This window comes from Moschus berezovskii, chromosome 13 (genome assembly GCF_049115385.1).
Source record: "Moschus berezovskii isolate FMDL1 chromosome 13, NW_MosBer_1.0, whole genome shotgun sequence".
NCBI lineage: Eukaryota > Metazoa > Chordata > Mammalia > Artiodactyla > Moschidae > Moschus > Moschus berezovskii.
The window spans coordinates 128,391-147,898 of record NC_142472.1 but is presented as its reverse complement, the minus strand read 5'-3'; the positions used below and the strand labels follow the sequence as shown (position 1 = coordinate 147,898).

The window sequence follows — 19,508 nt, the reverse complement described above, 5'->3', positions numbered from 1 at the left end:
ACAATTGAATGAAAAGTCTCAGATTCCCAGCTTGCGGACTCGGTCACTAGCATCAGTCCTATGTTCCATCATTGCTAACGGCAGATATCCACCAAGCACCCCTGACTGTGGGCTTGATCAGTGCCTGTAACCAGGCAAACAAAAATAACTTCACAGAAGTCTTTTGACTGTGACGTGCAAGCTTTGTAGGCTAAGAAATGTTAAGGAAAACTTAAAGTGCCGACTATTTTTAGGCAGTAGTTCTTCTGTCTTCTGCTGTGCGGAACCCAGTTCCTCGTAGTATGCCCCTTCCCACAGAGCTGCATGGTGAGCTCCCATTCACCCGCTCGGCACTTGAGACCTTTGTAATGGATACCGTAATGTAGTGAAGACCAGAATTCTGAAAAAAAAATAGCATTGCTATTTTGTCATTAACCCCTTCCTCTAATTATGTCATCCTCAAAATTATGCATATAATTCTGACAAAGAAGAATGACTCAAAAGATAATGCTATCATCACTTTATTTCATTTGTCTCACAGAAAACCCATTTCTAACAGAAAAAGCTGGGGAGAGAGGAGTGGCTTAAAATGGCTAAAGCTTTCTGTCTTCAAGTCCACTGGAGAAAAAGTTACTGAAGATCTGCCACCTGAGCTGCAGATAAAAATATTTGGAATTGTCCAAGTTATTATAAAATTCAAAGACAGAAGAGGAAGGGACTCGGGAAGGGAAGGGGAGCGGGAGGATGCAGGGAGACAGAGGAGGAGAAGACGGGAGGGGTCAGCTGGGGGACAGCGTCTCACCGTATTCCCGAGTGCGGGTGCCGAGGTGCGCGCCTCCAAGTGGTGGCACTGAGAAGATGCCCCCTGCAGAGAAGGACATTCAGTTACTTCTGCCAAGCGTAGAGGCCACTCTGGTCTCTTCCCTTCCCAGAGCTTGGGTGCCATGGAGACTGTCATGTGACCCAGCAAACACAGTTGTCCAGGGCTGCACCGGACAGGCGTCCACTTTCTGTCCTCCCCGAGATGCCTGGAAGCCCCCGGCTGACCCTTTCCCATGGCAGGGGGTACCTGCAGGGCACGTGGGAGAAAGCCTACCAGGATCACAGGAGAAAGGTAGGGGCAGGTGTACAGAGTGGCACCTGGAAGCCAAAGGAGAATTTCTTCTTGGAGATGGAATAGATGAAATGTCATATCTTTAAAAGGTTGGCCATGCCATACAATAAAAATTCCATTTAATACACGATGGCTTCCAAGTGCCATGGAGAGTGACCATCCCTTCTCAGTCATGGCATATTTCCCCTATTGAAACAACAAACTCTAGAGGGGGCTAGGAACGGACTTTTGTTTCTGTTAAGAGATACACTATTCTTTCCATCTATCTGCTGCAAACGTGGGTCTCTGAGAAGGCGGCTCTGTGGTCCCGAGGGGCCAGACAGTCTTCTGCCCTCCAGACCTCTCAGAACCATCCAGGTGCAGGGTGCTGGCTGGCCATTAAAGCTGAGAAACAAAGAAGCGGCTGTGTGGGAATCGGGGTGCCATGGAATGATCTGAAGGTCCCTGCTGCCCCTGGGCTCCGCCCGCCTGGGTGCAAGGTTTGCACGGTGCCCCTCACCTGGCCTTGCACCTGCGTCCCTGTGGGAGTCCCTAGGAGCCTCTTGGCTTCACCCCAGTTCACCTCCCTTCCTGCAACCCCTGGTTCTGGAGCCTTCCCTGCTCACTGGCACGCAGCTTTCCCGTGCCCCTCCTCCCCTCCCCCGTGCGGGAGGGTGGCCGGTCTGGTTGCCCAGAGCACGGAGGAGCACTAAAGAGCTGTGGGTGGGAAGGACCCACCCTGGTGTCCCTGTACTCGAGTACAGGTTCCTCTTCTGTACTCGAGTGGGGTCAGCTCTTTAGAGGAGCTCCTCACTGCTGGGCTGAGAACCCCTGAGGGTAGGAAGGGACTGGTGCAGCTCTGGGATGACTGGGCCCCTCCCCCAGCCCACAGCACTCCCAGAGTGAGGCCCTTGCCCATGTCTGGGCAGGGCCCTGGCTCAGAACCTCAACACCCATTTATGCTAAGAAAATTACCTTAATAAAACAGAAAATGCTGCTGATATTTCCTTAACAAAAGCCCGTAGCGCCTCTACCCTCCTCTGACCCCACCCTAACGGGCTTGCACCACGCAACAGAGCACGAGTCTGGCTCGCCTCTGCTGCTCCCACACCCTGGGTGACGGGGCGGCGCGGGCCGTCCAGCCGCATCCAGCCATGTCCTCCTCCGCACGCAGTGGGGAGGACCTCTCTCTTGCCTGTCCTTCCAGGGCCCTTACTTCAGGGCACAAGTGCTGGTTCCTGAGCTTGTTTTCCAAGACCCCTGGCCAGCTCCTGGCTCTCTGAGAAGATGCCTGCTCCGTCACCACACGGCTCTGTGGGCTTGGGTCCCAGTGCCTGGAGCTCAGGGCCTCACACGGGAAAGCAGTCATGGAGCGGCCACTTCCAGATGATCAGATCAGAGGTCTCAGCAGCCGGGATCTGTGAGCAAGTGGCTAGAATACGGGGGTTCCTTCTTAATGCAAGTGTAATACTTACGGCCCTCCTGCATTTTGTCCATCACATTTTCAAACACAAATTCTTCCCTTGGTTGTACAATTTCTGATACAAAACTCTGCATGGATCATTTTGCACTTAATCAGTGGCCAAGATGCTAATGCTGAAAATACTGCTGGAGGCTCAGAAATTAGAGTCCGGTGGACCCGGGATGTAATTCACTGTCTCAAAGCAGGCAGTGCAGAGCGGAAACGTCAGCGGGGAGTTCCATTTAATGAGACCTCATCCCACACACTCGATTCTCTACTTGAAAATGACCATGTCAGGCCGTGTCTGAGGGCTGCCTGTTCCCCTCCAGGGGAGGCTCAGGTTCTGAATCAAGTCCGGAGCCTCTTTCAGAACTTTCTGCCCAGGCCAACTTGATATCTCCGATGCTGTAACAACCTGCATGTATTCCCAGGGCCCACAGACCAGAAGCTGCCCAACGAAAACTCAGGGTGATTGACTGGAGAGGGTGCATGGGTCACACTGCCTGCTCTGTGCAGGTGCTGGAGGCCCGGCCAGTGGTGGACAGCCGCGCCCCGCCAACCCTCAGTCACCTCCGCCTGAAACTCGGCAAACTCAAGGTAAGTTTCAGTTCTACTCCAGTTACTGTTACAGCCAACACAACACAAAAAATATCAGCTTAAAAACCCAGGAAAATGAAAAAAGCAGGCTCATAGGGAATAAACAAGTCATGTATCAAAAATAAGATGCCTCTAACCAGCCAATTAAGCCTGTCTCGCAAGCAATGGAGCTGGTGACAACTAAACCAGAGATCTTCCTCCAGTCTCCCTGTTGACCTGGCAGGGATCCAGAAGTGGGGAGGAGGCAGAGGGGACCCATGGCGGCAATTTATTCAGCTTAGATCTGGAGTAATTAACTAGCATTGTTCCTCTAAACCAGACCATTCTGTGGCCACCTTGAAATTTTCATTTCTTGGAGTTGAAGCCGTCTGGTGAGAGTCAGCATCCTGTGGCTCTGCTGATCCTTACACCTCCCAGAGCAAAATGTCGCGAGCTTTCTGTGCCCCCAGCGTCAGCCAATTCAGGCAAAACAAAGAGGAGCACCTCGGCAGATCAGTCTGTTCAAAACCCTAAATAAAGTAGGAGGGTTTTCGTTTCCTCTGGCCTCAAACCTTCTCTGCTTCTGAGCAGTATAAAATCTCCCTCTTAAAATATAAAGTGATTTCCTTTGTGTTTCCCCGACACAGCGTAGAGGTTTTGAGGAATGACCTAATTTCGAAAAGAATCGCTTCCCCCTCCCTGTTACTTCCACTCCAACTCCGTGAAATTCGGCCCTGCCCTCGGGTATCCCAGTTAGAACAGAGGAGCCTGCCCACCGCCCAGGGAGCGGCCGCAGCAGCGTGGGCAGGTGCGCGGAGGCCCGGAGGCCCAGGAGCAGGGCTGTGCGCGGGGCGGCCCCGGCAGGGCCCTGGCACGGCCGGTGTGTCTGCGCAGCTGGAGGAGGGCCGGCTGTCCGTCATCGACAGGGACAACCGTCTGCTGCTGGAGAAGGTGTCCTGCATCGTGAGGACTGGGGGGCAGACCCGCAGCGGAGTCATCTGTGCGCTCAGGAGGTGAGGGGGCCCCATCCGCGGGCGGGACCGGCCTGGGGGAGCCAGGCGCCTCCACCTGCTGCGGAAAGAGAGCCGGTGCCTCCAGAGTCAGGCCGGTTCCCACTCTCAGCGGCACCTGGACAGGAGCAGCAGCTCTCACGGGCGCAGGCCCCAGGCCACACTGGCCCTCCCAAGCCCGTTCACTTCGTTGTGAATGAGAGGGGACGCTGCTGCTCAGAAACCTTCCTGCCCGGAAGGCGCCCAGCTCTTTCTCTTGAAGTGAGGATGAGACTTGATGCCACCACAGGCTTCAACTCTCTCCATGCTTCAACATCTATGCTGTTTTTTGGAGTCTAAACAGGGAGAAAAGAGAGCAGGGGCTTGGCAGGGTGAGACAGAAAAACCCCTTCTGCAGAAGGTCACAAACGCAGCGCAGGACTCGTTTGCCACAGTCCCTGTGGAAGGCAGACCCGCCACCAGAGCAGGTACCTCGCTTTTCTATTCCTTCCAACCCAGAGCTGTCTGGATTTTCCATTCCTTTCATCAGATTCATCACAGGTACGGACACACAGACTCCTTGCTACTTTAGGGCATTTTGCTCTATTGTCAGCAAAGGTGCTGAAGGTCGTAGCTTAATAATGGAAGACACAGAACAATGACTCAACTGAGGAACTCAAACACTGTTTCCTCCCTAAGAAATGATGTGTGTGTCACTTGCCCAGTAGGGTCTGACTCTTCACAACCCTGCGGACCGTAGCCTGCCAGGCTCTTCTGTCCATGGAATTCTCCAGGCAAGAATACTGGAGTGGGTTGTTGAATACTGGAATGGATTGCCTTCTCCAGGGGATCTTCCCGACCCAGGGATTGAACCTGGGTCTCCCATGTTGTAGGAAGATTCTTTACCATCTGAGCCACCAAAGAAACCTCCTTGAAAGATTATAAGGAGATAAAAATGAGTTCAGTTGATCAATTATAGGTTGTAGGAGAAACATTTGGTGAAAAGCCTTCCTCAGTGGGAAGTTTTGTGACAATCCTGAAATAGCGGTCCCACGCTGCACCCAGAGGGGTGAAGGAAATTAATGATCTGAACATGTTTGCCAGATACTTTGAACTGTAAGCTCTCCCTTTTCATCTCGTCCTCATTGCTGGCAAAACCATAATTCTGAATGAAAAAATTATTTTAATTTTGTCCTTAATTATCCTGTTTATGAATGTCCCAGTGAATCCAATGAAAGGGCTGTAAAACCTTCACTTGCCCCATCTGTAGACGTGGCTCTGGTATTTCTGGGGCTTACTTTCCCTTGAAATGCAGCCCGTCTCGGGAACAACGCTCTACCTCAAAGTTTAAGGAAACACTCCCCGCCCCCAGCCTGACCCAGACCCCCCAGGGGCCCAGCTCTGTCAGGCGGTTTTCGAGCCCGCAAGCATGTGAGCGCACTTGGCTCTGCTAATGCATCTCTCCTCACTTGGGGGGAGTGTTGAGAAGCCCCCACCTTCCTGCCTACTTCCTTGGACACTTACAGAATCCGGAGGCATGGAAAGAACACATACATTTCACAAGATACGTAACGTACAAGTAATTACTTGTAACAGGCACACCTGCTCGGCCCCGTTCCAGAACACAACAAAGTGAAGGCCACAGGAAAGGGAGTCGTGAGTGTTCTGGTTTCCCGGCACGTGTAAAAGCTGTGTTTACACTGTACTGTAGCCTATTAAGTGTGCAGTAGCATCGTATCTTTAAAAAGTACATTCCTTAATTAAAAACAACACTGTACTGCTAGAAAGTGCCAGCCATCATCTGAGCCTTCAGTGAGCCATAGTAATGACAGCAGACCACTTAACAAATATAATAACGATGAAAAACTTTGAAACATTGCGACAATTACCAAATGTGACACAAATACACAAGGTGAGCAAATCTGTGGGAAAATGACGTCATTGGACTTGCTGGACATAGGGTTGCCCCAAACCTTCCATTTGTATAAAAATGCAGAGTCTGTGGAATGCAGTCAAACAAGGTGCTAAAGCACTCAGAAAATCCAGCTTGCAGTTTATATTGAAAACATGAACAGTTCATTACAAATCTTTATTTTTAATTATAAAACTAGTACTTGCTTATTGTAGAAAATAAAGTATAAAACAGTGCAGAGTAGGTAAGTAGGGGCAGGGTTCTCCCAGTTTGAACTCTCTGAAGTGGTCATTGCCAACCTCTTGCTCGTGCGCTCTGACTTTTCTCCTCTGTAAAGTCACCTGTTTACACAAAAATGTCACCACATCCTGCATAGTTTTCTATCAGTTGTTCATTTCACTCAACAATGTATCACGAAGACAGTTTCATGTCAGTATATAAAGATGCTCCCCATTCCTTTTTAGCAGTTACAAAGTATTTTTGCAGGGATGTGCCCTAATTTTATTTAATCAGCCCCCAAACTATAGAAATTTAGGTTGTTTCCAGTTTTTCACTATTCCAGGTGAAACTATGATAATCATCCTAGCCCATGTTATTTTTGCAACTTACTAGAAGTGAAATCATTCGATCTGAAGGTACACCCTTAATTTTTTGATGCTACCAAGCTGCCCTTGAGAAGCGCCCAGCAATGTGCACGTCTCCCTGTGACGGCTGCACCTGAAACACCCGTCCCCTCGCACTCTGGCCTCCAGATTTCTTCTGCAGAGTAACTGTCTGCGCATACCCTTTGGTCAACTTTCTACTGGTGTGTCTCCTTTAGTTTCTAACATGCATTATCAATATTTACTTTTTCTATTATTGGTGTCACAAATATTTTCCCATTATTATTCATCATTTCACCTAGTTTATTTCTAAGTCATCAAATCTGTGACTCTTTTCCCTCATGGCATCTTGTTCTTCTCCTGTACGTAGAAAGGGCTCTCTCAAGCTAAGATTAGAAAACTATTCTACGTTATCCTTAATTTTTCATAGTTTTCCTGATTCACTTTAAATAATATAGAATTTAATAAACATGGAATTTTTGTTCCATAGTGTAAGAAAAATTTCCCCAAAATTTATTGCTTAAAAAATACCAGCGTATTATATCAGAAGCTTTTCATACCTGACACAAACTACTTTGCAGAGGGTTACAGGCTCACACCTCAGAGCACGAAAGGCTCCTGGGTCCTCCCGGATAGAGAAGGGGTCACCCCGCATGCCCTTCACATGGGTCCTGGGCCTTTTCCATTGGGATGTCATGTGTTTACTCGTCTGCTTTATAAGATTAATTTGTTTTTTTTACATCATTTAATTAGTAATATTTCTGTGTCATTTTATGTCAGATTTGTATCTTCTAAGTGGAACACTATAATTTTGTTTTATAGTCTAGTCCGAGTGACTTTACCCCAGTTTCACCATTTATATTTATTGACTTAAGCGCTGTATCGTGTTTGCTCCCATTTCTGGTTTTTGCTTGTTTGTGTCGCCTCACTTCTCTCCCGTTTATCATCTTGTTCAGCAAACGCTAAGAAAACGCCTGGACCCTGTGCTTCAAACTCGTTCTTCAGTTATTTGCTTTAAGTCCCCTGAAACCCTCCTTTCACAAAACAGGAAACAGATAAAGCCCCCGAGCAGAGGGCGATGTTAGAGCCAAACAAAGAGAGGGAACCAGAAGCGCCGCGCAGCAGGGCTTCCTGCACTTATTTGAAGTGTCACCAGCTGCGCTGAGCGTTTAGGTGTGGGGCCAAGGAGCTGCCAGGACAGGACGGGAACCACAGGCGGCAGAAGCTCCCATTTTCACAAAGACCAGGCTGCAGGGAGCCGCCGGCAGGCGTCCCAGGGCTGGGCTCCTGGCGAGGTCGTTGCTGCTCTGTGCTTCCCTTTGTGAAAAGACAGCCGTGGAAAGCACAAGGAAGCAACTGCCAGCTCACTGCCTCTGGTCCCAAGTCAGAACTGTGACCTGAGTGTCACCATCCAGACCCAAGCGGCCCTCACACCCAGTTTGGAGTTTCCAACCTCAGCTTCTGTGCAAGACGAGGGTGGGGACAGACACAGGACAGAGGGACAGACGCCCCGTTGCAGAGCTCCCCTGCCGAGGGCCCCCTTCCCTGCCTCGAACCAGCAGGACTTTCCCTCGATAAGCCCCTGCCCTCTCTCCTTGGAAACGGGGACTTAGCATCCAGATGGGAGCAGGGGTTGCAACAAAAAACTAAGCTATTTGAAAACTGCAGGTTTAGGGAGGTAAGAACTCTGTTACAGGACCAGAAAGTTGGAAGATGGTCCAAAGAAAGCCCAGTAGCTACCCTTGACCAGCTGTCTGAAGACTGATATCCCCTACTGAACGTCTGGTCAGCTGAGCCTGGGGCCTTTGCTGGTCAGGCACAGACAGGATATGCTGCAGTTTACGTTTAAAATTCCAGAAAATATGCTCATTGACTTGGCAGGAAAAAAACAGCCCTTCCTCCGGCACCCTGATTCCTTCGCCAGAGCAGCGTCTCCTCAATCTTTCTATAGTTTTTGCTAGTTTAGATATTAACTTGCAAAGTATCTCAAATATTTTGAAAGAAAGGTTTCAACTTTTCATCTTCCTTACACTTTTAAATCCTCACTTATCCCTGACTCCAAACTGAGAAATCACTTAACTGATTTGATAACTTTTCATTGAGAGAGGATAAGATTTCTAAAAGATCAACTGATAAAACCCACTAGGCACCCTGGGTTTGCTGGAGCCTGCAGCTCCTAGAAGTGTGTATTATTCTAATCTAGTGCCGCAGCCCCAAATAACCCACACACGAGAAGGAAACAAAACAGGGCAAACACAAGTGATCCTGAAGAGCAGCAGCTCAGTGTTCTCTCAGCCAGTGCAGAGGACCTGGTGGAGACGCAGAGAGTGTGAGGCTGACCCCGAGCTCACTCGGTCCCCATGAGCTTCCATCGATCCTTTGTAAAGAGAACCCTCTCCAGAACGCATGTCAGGGTCAAATGTTTGCAAAAACGACTGAGCTTCCATCGATCCTTTGTAAAGAGAACCCTCTCCAGAACGTATGTCAGGGTCAAATGTTTGCAAAAACGACTGCTACAGTGCCTGGCGTTCACTTGGCAAGCATGAAATCATGAAATATTATTTATTTCCTTCTTTACTGTATGCATCTGCCACACAGGATAAAAACACTAACCAAAAAAAGCACTAACTTGAAAGGTGTACACGTCCCCCATGTTCGCAGCAGCACTGTTTACAACAGCCAAGATATGGAAGCAACCCAAGTGCCATCAACGGAAGAATGGATAAAGAAATCGCAAGATATATAGTTATGCATATAGATATTATTCAGTCACCAAAAAGAACAAAATCTTGACATTTGAGAAAAGACGAACGGACCTCTTGGGCATTATGCTGAGAAAAAAAGTCAGACAGACAGAGAAAAACAAACACTGTGCAGTCTCTCTTTTATGTAAAATATAACAATAATAAGCTCATAGATACAGAGAATAGATTGGTGGTTGCCAGAGGTGGGGGTGGGTGGTGGGGGGTATGGGTCAAGAGGGTCAAAAAGCTTAACAAAGTAAGACAGAGCCTTTGACATTATGCAAACCCCCAATTCTGTTTATCTAAAATCCTAATTAACAGCACATAGGGGCTTCTTTGGCAGCTCAAGGGTAAAGAATCTGCCTGCCAATGCAGGAGACAGAGGTTCGATTCCTGGCCGAGGAAGATCCCACACGCCCTGGAGCCACAACTACTGAGCCTGTGCTCCACCAGAGAGGCCGCGGCAGTGAGAAGCCCGTGTGCCTGAGAGCGACCCCCGCTCAGCGCAGCTGGAGAGCGAGCCCACGCAGCGACGAAGACCTAGGGCAGCCATAAATGGACACACACGTAAACATCGACCCTTTCTGCCTCTGCTGCCGCCACGGCGCCAGTGAAAGAGCTTGTGGTGAAGGGGTCAAGAACAGAAGCCGGTCCTGAAGAGCACCCTGGGCTTGGCCCGCCTGCAGAAGATGCCAGTCAGCACCCTGGGCTCAGCCCGCCTGCAGAAGATGCCAGTCAGCACCCTGGGCTCGGCCCGCCTACAGAAGATGCCAGTCAGCACCCTGGGCTCGGCCCGCCTGCAGAAGATGCCAGTCAGCACCCTGGGCTCGGCCCGCCTGCAGAAGATGCAGGTCATCGATGCCAGCAAAACCGAGCCGTTTCTTCAGGAGCGGATCAAGCTGAATGGAAAGGCCACCATCTGGGCAGCGGTGTCACAGCAGTCGGAAAGAAGCAAAAGCAAGGTCACTGTAACTTCTGGGGTCCTTTTCCAAGAGATATTTGAAATGTCTTACAAAAAAATGTTTGGAAAAAGAATAACCTATATGATTATGCATAGTTGGTAACAGCAAAAAAACTCATAAACTGGTTACTTCCAGATTAATCAAGATAAAGAAGAGGAGGAAGATGAGAATTAAAACTCAGTCTAGAATGTTTGTATAAGTTCTTAAATAAAATTTATCAACCCCCCAAAAATTTTTTTTAAAAGAACACACGATGGGCAAGTGGTACTTTAAGATATTCCCCACTTCAAAGATTTTATAATCTTGTGTGTGTGTGTGTGTGTGTGTGTGTGTATGTGTATGTGTGTACTGGGACTAAATTAATGATGAAACAGCAGGGGATGCTTCGTGAAGATTACTTCAGTTCTTATACGAGAACACTGAACTAGGAACAGGATGACATTCTTACACAGGTGACTCAATTTAATTATGAAACATTCTTGTATTATCATCCAATGTGTTTTATGAGAGCCTACTACTTAACAAGCATTCAGCATCCAACAGGGATTTATTATTTTAGGTTTATAGTTAAAGGAGAAAGAGAATACAATAGGTTCTATTTAAAGGTCTTAGCCATTTAAGATAATGGGAAAAAAACAGCGTGACTTTTTTAAACTTATTTTTAATTGAAGGATAATTACAATATTGTGTTGGTTTCTGCCATACATCAACATGGATGAGTCATAGTATACATATGTCCCCTCCCGCTTGAGCTTCCCGCCCACCTTCCACCCCATCCCCCTCTGCTTATTTTAAGCCACAGGATTCCATCAACATGTTGTTTGCGGTGGCTTTTCTACTTGCTGATAAGTTTTGCGAATGTCTTGTGATCATGCGGGCTATCCCTTGATGGGTTGTGTGTTTAACTATATTGTGCAAATAAAAACTGTAAGAATTTGACTCCTAGTATTTCACGTGAGACTTTGCACTGTGTGGTCCCCCGACACATGCAGTGTTCAAGGTCAGGGTAAGCAGACACGCTCCAGGGCAGGACATGACAGAGAGCCTTCATTCTTTCCTCTTCCGAGTCCTAACGGGTCCACAGCAGAGAAAGCAGCACTGTTCTACCCTTTCCCTGAGGGACCTGGACGACTAGGCCCCATTGCTGCAGTCTCTATTCAAGGGCAGTTCCCAGCACAGCCTTTCAGGGAGGGATGAGGGAAATAACAGAAAAAAGAAAACTTCTGGGATGTGGCTGACTTCCTAAAGGCCCAGCATCTTCCAACACCAACAAGCCAGAAGGTTCAAAGTGCAATCGTGGAAGTACCAATCTAGTATAAAAGTACTTTGACCCATTTCAGAAAGATTTTCAACAATACAATTGACATAGCAAAAGATCATCTGATCATTTAGATATTTCTCCAAAGAATATGGACAAATGGCTAAGAAACCCATGAGAAGATGCTCAGTAAAATTAGGGGAATGCAAGTCAAAACCACAATGAGAACTCACTCCACACCAGGTGACTAAAATCAAAACACAGAAGACAAGAGTTGAGGTGGGCTGTAGTGATGGGATGTGAAATTATGCAGCCAACCTGGGAAACAGTCTGGCCTCTAAAGTTAAGCACAGACTTCCCATATCACCTGACAATTCCACTCTTTGGTATATACCCCAGAGAATTAAAAACACATGTCCACACAAAATGTTGTACAAGAATGTTCCATCAACTGATAAACAAATGAACAAAATAGGATACAACCATACTATAGAATATTATGCAACCATATAAAGGAACAAGGGAGTTCCCTGGTGGCTCAGACAGTGAAGAATTTGCCTGCAATGCAGGAGACCTGGCAATAAAGTTCTATACATGCTGCATTGCAGATAAACATTGAGACATTCTGCTCGGTGAAAGAGGCCTGATACAAATGGCCACATAGTGCATTTCTATGAAATGCCCAGAATGGGCAGTCTGTAGAGACATGAAGTAGATTAGTGGGTGCCAAGGGCTGGGGAGGAGAACTGGGAGCCATAGCTGCATGTGGCCCTTTGGGTGGGAATGATGACAGTTTCCTAAAATTGGATTTGGGGATGACGGCACAATGTAGAATATACCAAAACCGTTGAAAATACAGCTTTAAATGGTGGATTTGATGCTACACAATTATGTCTCAATAAGGCTGTTATTTTTTTAAAGAGGGCCAGGAAGATCCCCTGGAGGTGGGTATGGCAACCCATTCCAGTATTCTTTTCTTGCCTGGAGAATCCCCATGGACAGAAGAGCCTGGCTGGCTGCAGTCCATATGGTCACACAGAGTCAGACAAAACTGAAGCGACTTAGCATGCACACAAGGCTGTTATTTTTTTTTAAGGTTATATAATTAATTCTAAATAAAGTAGAATTGTCAATGAATTTAAATACTTCATTCCCCACATGTTCTAGAAAACTGATATTTTACCATCTTTACCTAAGAAAAGTGTTTGTTTAAAACATGTATTTTTGATCCCATGGGAACTGAAGCTGAAGTTCAGCAAGGCCACCTCCTGGACCCAAAAGATGAAGTGGAGGGGAGGACTCAGAACACAGAGGCGGAGAAGATGCGTCAGAAGCAGTGGTGGACAAGCGGCAAGGTCACCACAGCCTCCTGGGGCAGCCCCCCATCCTCAGGCCTCCCACCCTGGCCAGGCCTCCTCACCTTATCACGCAGGGACAGCTACACGCGTGTGACTCAGCATCCCAACTGTGTGTGTTCACAGGACGTCTGAGTAGATGATGCAGCAAAACTATTTTCTGTGCTTCTAGGGCTGATAGCTGAAAACAAATTATGCAGAGTAATACTGGGAGCTAAAGGCTCTTGAATTGGATTTTTCTCTTTAGTTAGGAACACATACTCTGTTACCATATTTTGTGTTGTTGTGGATTCGTTTATAACTCTCAGATGTATTTTTATAATTTGCCTTAAAAGTCTGTGATCATTACTTTAACAAGTATCTAAATAAATCAGATTAAAACACCTCGATAGGATGAAACTACAGAACCTAAGAAGTAAGAGGAATCAGTACGTCTCAGTTAGACACCTGTGCACGTGTGGATGTGCCAGGCCCTGGGACAGGCCTGGGGCTCCAGACAAGAAGATGGACGTGGTCCTGCTTCACAGAGCTGGACCCTTGCGAGCGTCATGGTACGTAGCACTTGGCTGTATTTAGCTCATACTGCAGGTTTAGGTTGAATTCTCTACTGAAATGAAAGAGGAGAACCAGGAGCTCACATCACCCCTTCCTGCACAAACCCTTGAAGGTCCATGGTCCGTCTCCTCCCAGGCTTCCACGTCCACGTGGAATCACCCAGGTTCTTCCCTGCTCCCAGCACGCAGGCCCTTCAATGACGGTGTTCAAAATCATAGGCCTGGAGTCAGACAGACCTGGATGTGAGTTTTGACCCTTCAGAGGATTCTCTGAGTGACTGTGAGATTACTCAACCTCTCTGAACCCCCATCGGCAGAGAGAGCTGGTGCTAGAACCTGGTTCAAGACTGAATTTGGCCTTCATTATGTTAGGGGGAAACCTCAGAACCCCTGCAAGCTGTCCACACCCCTTCCCTCTCCAGAAGCCTCAAACTGGGCATAGTACTGTGTCAAGAATCTTGAGCTCAGTGACAAATTGCTAGAAGCTCTTCAGTAGAGATCGAATGCTTGGTTTATGAGCACTCATACCTGTGCCTCCTTTATAAGTGTGGCTATTTAGGGTCAACATCTGCCCTTCCCAACCACAGCCAGCGTTTGTCTTGCCTTTGTCCCCACTCCAGTGACCCCTTTACTCCCAGAGGTGAGTTTTAGTAGCTGGTCTCTGCAGCTTCACCCTGCAAAGCCCCAATGCAGTGAATTTACTCAATATGTTCCAGATGTTTGAGGCTCTTGGTGCTCAACTCCAAAATGCAAAAGAAGCTTCGTTGCATACAGGAGGAAAAGAGATTTGATACATGATAAAGTTGTCCAAAAATGTCTTATTTCTAGCAAAAAACAAAATTGTTATCTGTTGAGCTTTTGAAACAATTACTCAACTACCTGTGTTCACTAATGTACTGTGAGCTCAGTTGTGTCCGACTCTTTGCAACCCCATGGACAGTAGCCCACCAGGCTCCTCTGTCCATGGAATTCCCCAAGCAAGAATACTGAGTGGGTTGCCATGGCCTTCTCCAGGGGATCTTCCCACCCAGGAATCCACCCAGTGTCTCCTGCATTAATCTAGGAGCAGGTTGGGGAAACCACAAAACAAACTGACCCTCGAAACAATGGCCGAAACGGACAAGGCCTCGGTGATCCTCAGGGTCCGGCCTCCCGAAGCCCTTCGCCTGACCTGGCCCGGGTCCACTTCAAGGCGTCCGCAGAACTGACCAGCCAGCAGCCTCTGCAGGGCTGGAGGAGCGGCGGAGGCGCGCCCTCTGGTGATGGCCCCTGGGACCGCAGCCCAGCTCAGAGGCTGCCTTGCTTGTGGGACCACAGAGCCCTCAGCTGCTCCGACGCGAGGCTTCTCTCCCTTCTTGCCGTTTGATGAGAAAGGTCAGTCAGTCAGTCAGTCAGTTCAGTCGCTCAGTAGCGTCCGACTCTTTGCGACCCCATGGACTGCAGTACACCAGGCTTCCGTGTCCATCACCAACGCCCGGAGCTTGCTGAGACTCATGTCCATCGAGTCAGTGATGCCATCCAACCTTCTCATCTTCTGTTCTCCCCTTCTCCTTTGCTTTCAATTTTTCCCAGCATCAGGGTCCTTCCCAATATGAGTCAGTTCTTCATATCAGGTGGCCAAAGTTTTGGAGCTTGAGCTTGAGCATCAGTCCTTCCAAAGAACGTTCAGGACTAATTTCCTTTAGGATGGACTGGTTGGATCTCCTTGCAGTCCAAGGGACTCTCAAGAGTCTTCTCCAACACCAATAGCTTTCTTATTCAATTTTAAATCCCTGGCATCTGACACAGGTCTTGCCTTCTAAAAAGAGCTCAGTGTTTGTGGAAATAATGTAAAACTCTGAGTCACTGCGTTTTGCTTTTGAAGAGACAGTGGCAGTGTGATGGAGGAGAAAGGAATTGGGGAGAAAAAAAAACACATATTTTCTAAACACCTACAATGAAACTCCAATACTTTGGCCACCTCATGTGACGAGTTGACTCACTGGAAAAGAGTCTGATGCTGGGAGGGATTGGGGGTGGGAGGAGAAGGGGACGACAGAGAATGAGATGGCTGGATGGCATCACCGACTCGATGGACATGAGTCTGAGTGAACTCCAGGAGCTGGTGATGGACAGGGAGGCCTGGCGTGCTGTGATTCATGGGGTCGCAAAGAGTCGGACACGACTGAGCGACTGAACTGAACTGAACTGAACTGACAATATACCAGACTCTGTGGTAGGAGACTTCACGTGCTGTTTCAGTGAAGAAGAGATAATACCCATATTACACTTTCAGTAAATTAGAAAGTCAGAGGACTAAAGCACAAGTTAACCACTCAGCTAATAACTAAGCATGGTTTAGACACATTGTCTGTCTCTAAAGCGAGGGTCCCTGGTTCTCTCCCAGTTCTGTCACTGACTAGTTTCTGACAAAATGGCAACTTCTTAGTTATAAGACATGTATAAGAACTTGGGATGGATGATCTCCAATGCTGCTTCATATTCAAAGCTGCAGTTGCCTTTTATTGATTAGAGTTAACATCCCTGAGTATTCCTATGTGTAGGCTTTCCAGGTGGCACTAGTGGTAAAGGACCTGCCTGCCAATGAAGCAGACGTAGGAGATTCAAGTTCGATCCCTGAATCAGCAAAATCCCCTGGAGAAGGAAATGGTAACCCACCCAGCACGCCTGCCGAGAGAATCCCATGAGAAAGGTCAGGATCCCACAACTCCAGCTCGCCTAATTAGCAGTCTTTCTCTCAGGTTGGTTCCAATATCTTCATTAAATTGTAAATTGTAGCAAAGTAATCAATTGTTCTCAACAAATACATACTAAGTCACCCAAAATACTCAGGCCTGATCAAGAAGAATGAGTAAATCCAATCACCCCAGGTGCTTCCCTGGTGGCTCAGGGAAGAATCTGCCCACAATTCAGGAGACCTGGGTTTGATTCCAGGGTCAGGAAGATCCCCTGGAGAAGGAAATGGCTACTCACTCTAGCATTCTTGCCAGGGAATCCCATGCACACAGGAGCCTGGCTGGCTACAGTCCATGGGGTCGCAAGAGTCAGACACGACTGAGCAACTAATCTCCACCTGCTCCCTGTGCTCAGATCTTCAGCATGGTTTTATGGGCTGTTTTATAACAAGTCTCCAATCATGAAATCCAATTCGGGAAGATAATAGATTCCCCAAGAATTTTAACAGAGTCGTGTGTAGAAGCAGCAGGGGTAAGACCTGCCCTCCAAGGATCTGTGTCCATCAGGGCAGTAACCTGTGGGGCCGTGGCTGGGGGATGAACCAGGAACACAAGCACGGGTTTCCAAGTGGGTGTTGGCTGCAACCCTCGCAGAAGGCTCTGCGAGACAGCTCTGATGTTTGGACAGAGGTTAGTCCCAAATCTGTAGAATCGTCATTGTAAAATGACAACAGAATGTCTGAAAATCACTATTTTCTTGAGAATTACCTGTATCCTTTCAACTTTAGCCGGTTAGAGTCTGTTGTTGTTGTTGCTCAGGTGCTCAGTCGTGTCTGAGTCTTTGCGACCCCGTGGACTGCAGCACCCCAGACCTCCCTGTCCTTCATCAACTCCCATAGCTTGCTCAAACTCATGTCCATCGAGTCGGAGATACCATCCAACCACCTCGTCCCCTGTTGTCCCCTTCTCCTCCCGCCCTCAATCTTTCCCAGCATCAGGGTCTTTTCCAATGAGTCAGTTCTTCACATCAGGTGGCCAAGATATTGGAGCTTCAGCCTCAGCATAAGTCCTTCCAATGAATATTCAGGACTGATTTCCTTTAGGATGGACTGGTTTGATCTCCTTGCAGTCCAAGTGACTCTCAAGAGTCTTCTCCAACACCACAGTTCCAAAGCATCAGTTCCTCAGCACTCAGCTTTCTTTATAGTCCAACTCTCACATCCATACATGATTGCTGGAAAAACCACAGCTTTGACTAGGCGGACCTTTGTTGGCAAAGTAACATCTCTGCTTTTTATTTATTTTTATTTTATTATTTTTTTTCTTTTTTATTGGAGGCTAATTACTTTACAATATTGTATTGGTTTTGCCATACATTGACATGAATCCGCCCTGGGTGTACATGTGCTCCCCTTCTTGAACCCCCCTCCCACCTCCCTCCCTATCCCATCCCTCTGGGTCATCCCTGCATACCAGCCCCGAGCATCCTGTAACACGCATCGACCCTGAACTGGTGATTCGTTTCACATATGATAATATACATGTTTCAATGCCATTCTCCCAAATCATCCCACCCTCACCCTCTCCCACAGAGTCCAAAAGACTGTTCTATACACCTGTGTCTCTTTTGCTGTCTTGTATACAGGGTTAAGGTTACCATCTTTCTAAATTCCATATATATGCATTAGTATACTGTATAGGTGTTTTTCTTTCTGGCTTACTTCACTCTGTATAATAGGCTCCGGTTTCATCCACCTCATTAGGACTGACTCAAATGTATTCTTTTTAATGGCTGAGTAATATTCCATTGTGTATATGTACCAAAGCTTTCTTATCCATTCGTCTGCAGATGGACATCTAGGTTGCTTCCATGTCCTGGCTATTATAAACAGTGCTGCAATGAACATTGGAGTACACGTGTCTCTTTCAATTCTGGTTTCCTCGGTGTGTGTGTCCAGGAGTGCAATTGCTGGGTTGTATGGCAGTTCTATTTCCAGTTTTTTAAGGAATCTCCACACTGTTCTCCATAGTGGCTGTACTAGTTTGCATTCCCACCAACAGTGTAAGAGGGTTCCCTTTTCTCCACACCCTCTCCAGAATTTATTGCTTGTAGACTTTTGGATAGCAGCCATTCTGACTGGTGTGAAATGGTACCTCATTGTGGTTTTGATTTGCATTTCTCTGATTATGAGGGATGTTGAGCATTTTTTCATGTGTTTGTTAGCCATCTGTATGTCTTCTTTGGAGAAATGTCTGTTTAGTTCTTTGGCCCATTTTTTGATTGGGTCGTTTATTTTTCTGGAATTGAGCTGCAGGAGCTGCTTGTATATTTTGGAGATTAATTCTTTGTCAGTTGCTTCATTTGCTATTATTTTCTCCCATTCTGAAGGCTGTCTTTTCACCTTGCTTATAGTTTCCTTTGCTGTGCAGAAGCTTTTAATTTTAATTAGGTCCCATTTGTATATTTTTGCTCATCTCTGCTTTTTAATATGCTGTGTAAGTTGGTCATAGCTTTTCTTCCAAGGAGCAAGCGTCTTTTAATTTTATGGCTGCAGTCACCATCTGCAGTGATTTTGGAGCCCCCCAAAATAAAGCCTGTCACTGTTTCCATTGTTTCCCCATCTATTTGCCATGAAGTGATGGGACCCGATGCCATGATCTTAGTTTTCTGAATGTTGAGCTTCACTCTCCTCTTTCACTTTCATCAAGAGGCTCTTTAGTTCCTCTTTGCTTTCTGCCATAAGGGTGGTGTCACCTGCATATCTGAGGTTATTGATGTTTCTCCCAGCAATCTTGATCCCAGCTTGTGCTTCATCCAGCCTGGAATTTCACGTGATGTACTCTGCATAGATGTAAAATAAATAGGGTGACAATATACAGCCTTGATGTACTCCTGTCCCAATTTGGAACCAGTCCAGTGCTTCTTAAATGACTCTCCTGCCATGGCCTGATCACAGCAGTCCTCACTCCAGTGAGCAAGATGGCTCTCTCTTTGTTTCTGAGTAATTTAATTTCTTCAGAAACCCCTTGGGGTGTTTAATATTCTGGTCAGGCTGAAAATCTGTGCCTTGTTTGCCTGACTGTGTTTCATGGACTATTTTAGGAGGGACTCATCAGAGAAACAGGAAAACAGAGACTTGCATGTGTGCAATTTCACAAAACCTAGTCCTGCATAAGAATGTCAGTGAGCAGCTGTTCCCCGGTATCTTGCTGACTTCAGACAAGTTCACATGCCAGGAAAGTCCTGGACTAGGGGTTTGGAACCCCTTGGATGATGATGTATTATTGTCTAATGTAATTCATGACTTGATTGATGGTAGCAGGATCCTGTTCTCTTTCCATGTGTG

General features: G+C 47.2%; 1 protein-coding gene and 1 long non-coding RNA gene across 7 annotated transcripts; one reads left to right on the top strand and one right to left on the bottom strand.

Annotated features, from left to right (window-relative positions):
- The first annotated feature begins 881 nt into the window (after window positions 1-881).
- Window positions 882-13,404, top strand: CFAP97D2 (CFAP97 domain containing 2). Of its 6 annotated transcripts, none has more exons than XM_055426767.2 (5): window positions 882-1,093; window positions 3,051-3,131; window positions 4,005-4,123; window positions 4,455-4,587; window positions 12,823-13,403. In XM_055426767.2, exons 1-5 carry the CDS (start codon window positions 1,004-1,006, stop codon window positions 13,027-13,029), a joined length of 630 nt encoding a protein of 209 aa, XP_055282742.2. In that variant the 5' UTR covers window positions 882-1,003; the 3' UTR covers window positions 13,030-13,403. The 6 variants fall into 6 exon arrangements, with proteins under 6 accessions (XP_055282742.2, XP_055282739.2, XP_055282741.2 ...); XM_055426764.2 differs by having other exon boundaries at window positions 3,864-4,123; window positions 12,823-13,400; XM_055426766.2 differs by having other exon boundaries at window positions 961-1,093; window positions 2,966-3,131; window positions 4,464-4,587; window positions 12,823-13,404.
- LOC148775793 (uncharacterized) lies at window positions 9,643-14,796 on the bottom strand. Its single transcript, XR_016038842.1, has 3 exons — window positions 14,583-14,796; window positions 12,998-13,113; window positions 9,643-11,499 (listed from the first exon to the last, which is right to left on the bottom strand). It is a non-coding gene; the product is annotated as an uncharacterized LOC148775793 (long non-coding RNA).
- Window positions 14,797-19,508: the final 4,712 nt, after the last annotated feature.

What these genes read in the sequence shown, in the direction of transcription:
- CFAP97D2 (XM_055426762.2), top strand. Translation starts at nt 1,035, where the DNA reads ATGGCAGGGGGTACCTGCAGGGCACGTGGGAGAAAGCCTACCAGGATC. An exon ending in TGAAACTCGGCAAACTCAAG is followed by an intron (nt 3,132 to 3,863) that starts GTAAGTTTCAGT and finishes CGGGTATCCCAG; the next exon opens with TTAGAACAGAGGAGCCTGCC. An exon ending in GTCATCTGTGCGCTCAGGAG is followed by an intron (nt 4,124 to 4,454) that starts GTGAGGGGGCCC and finishes TGTTTTTTGGAG; the next exon opens with TCTAAACAGGGAGAAAAGAG.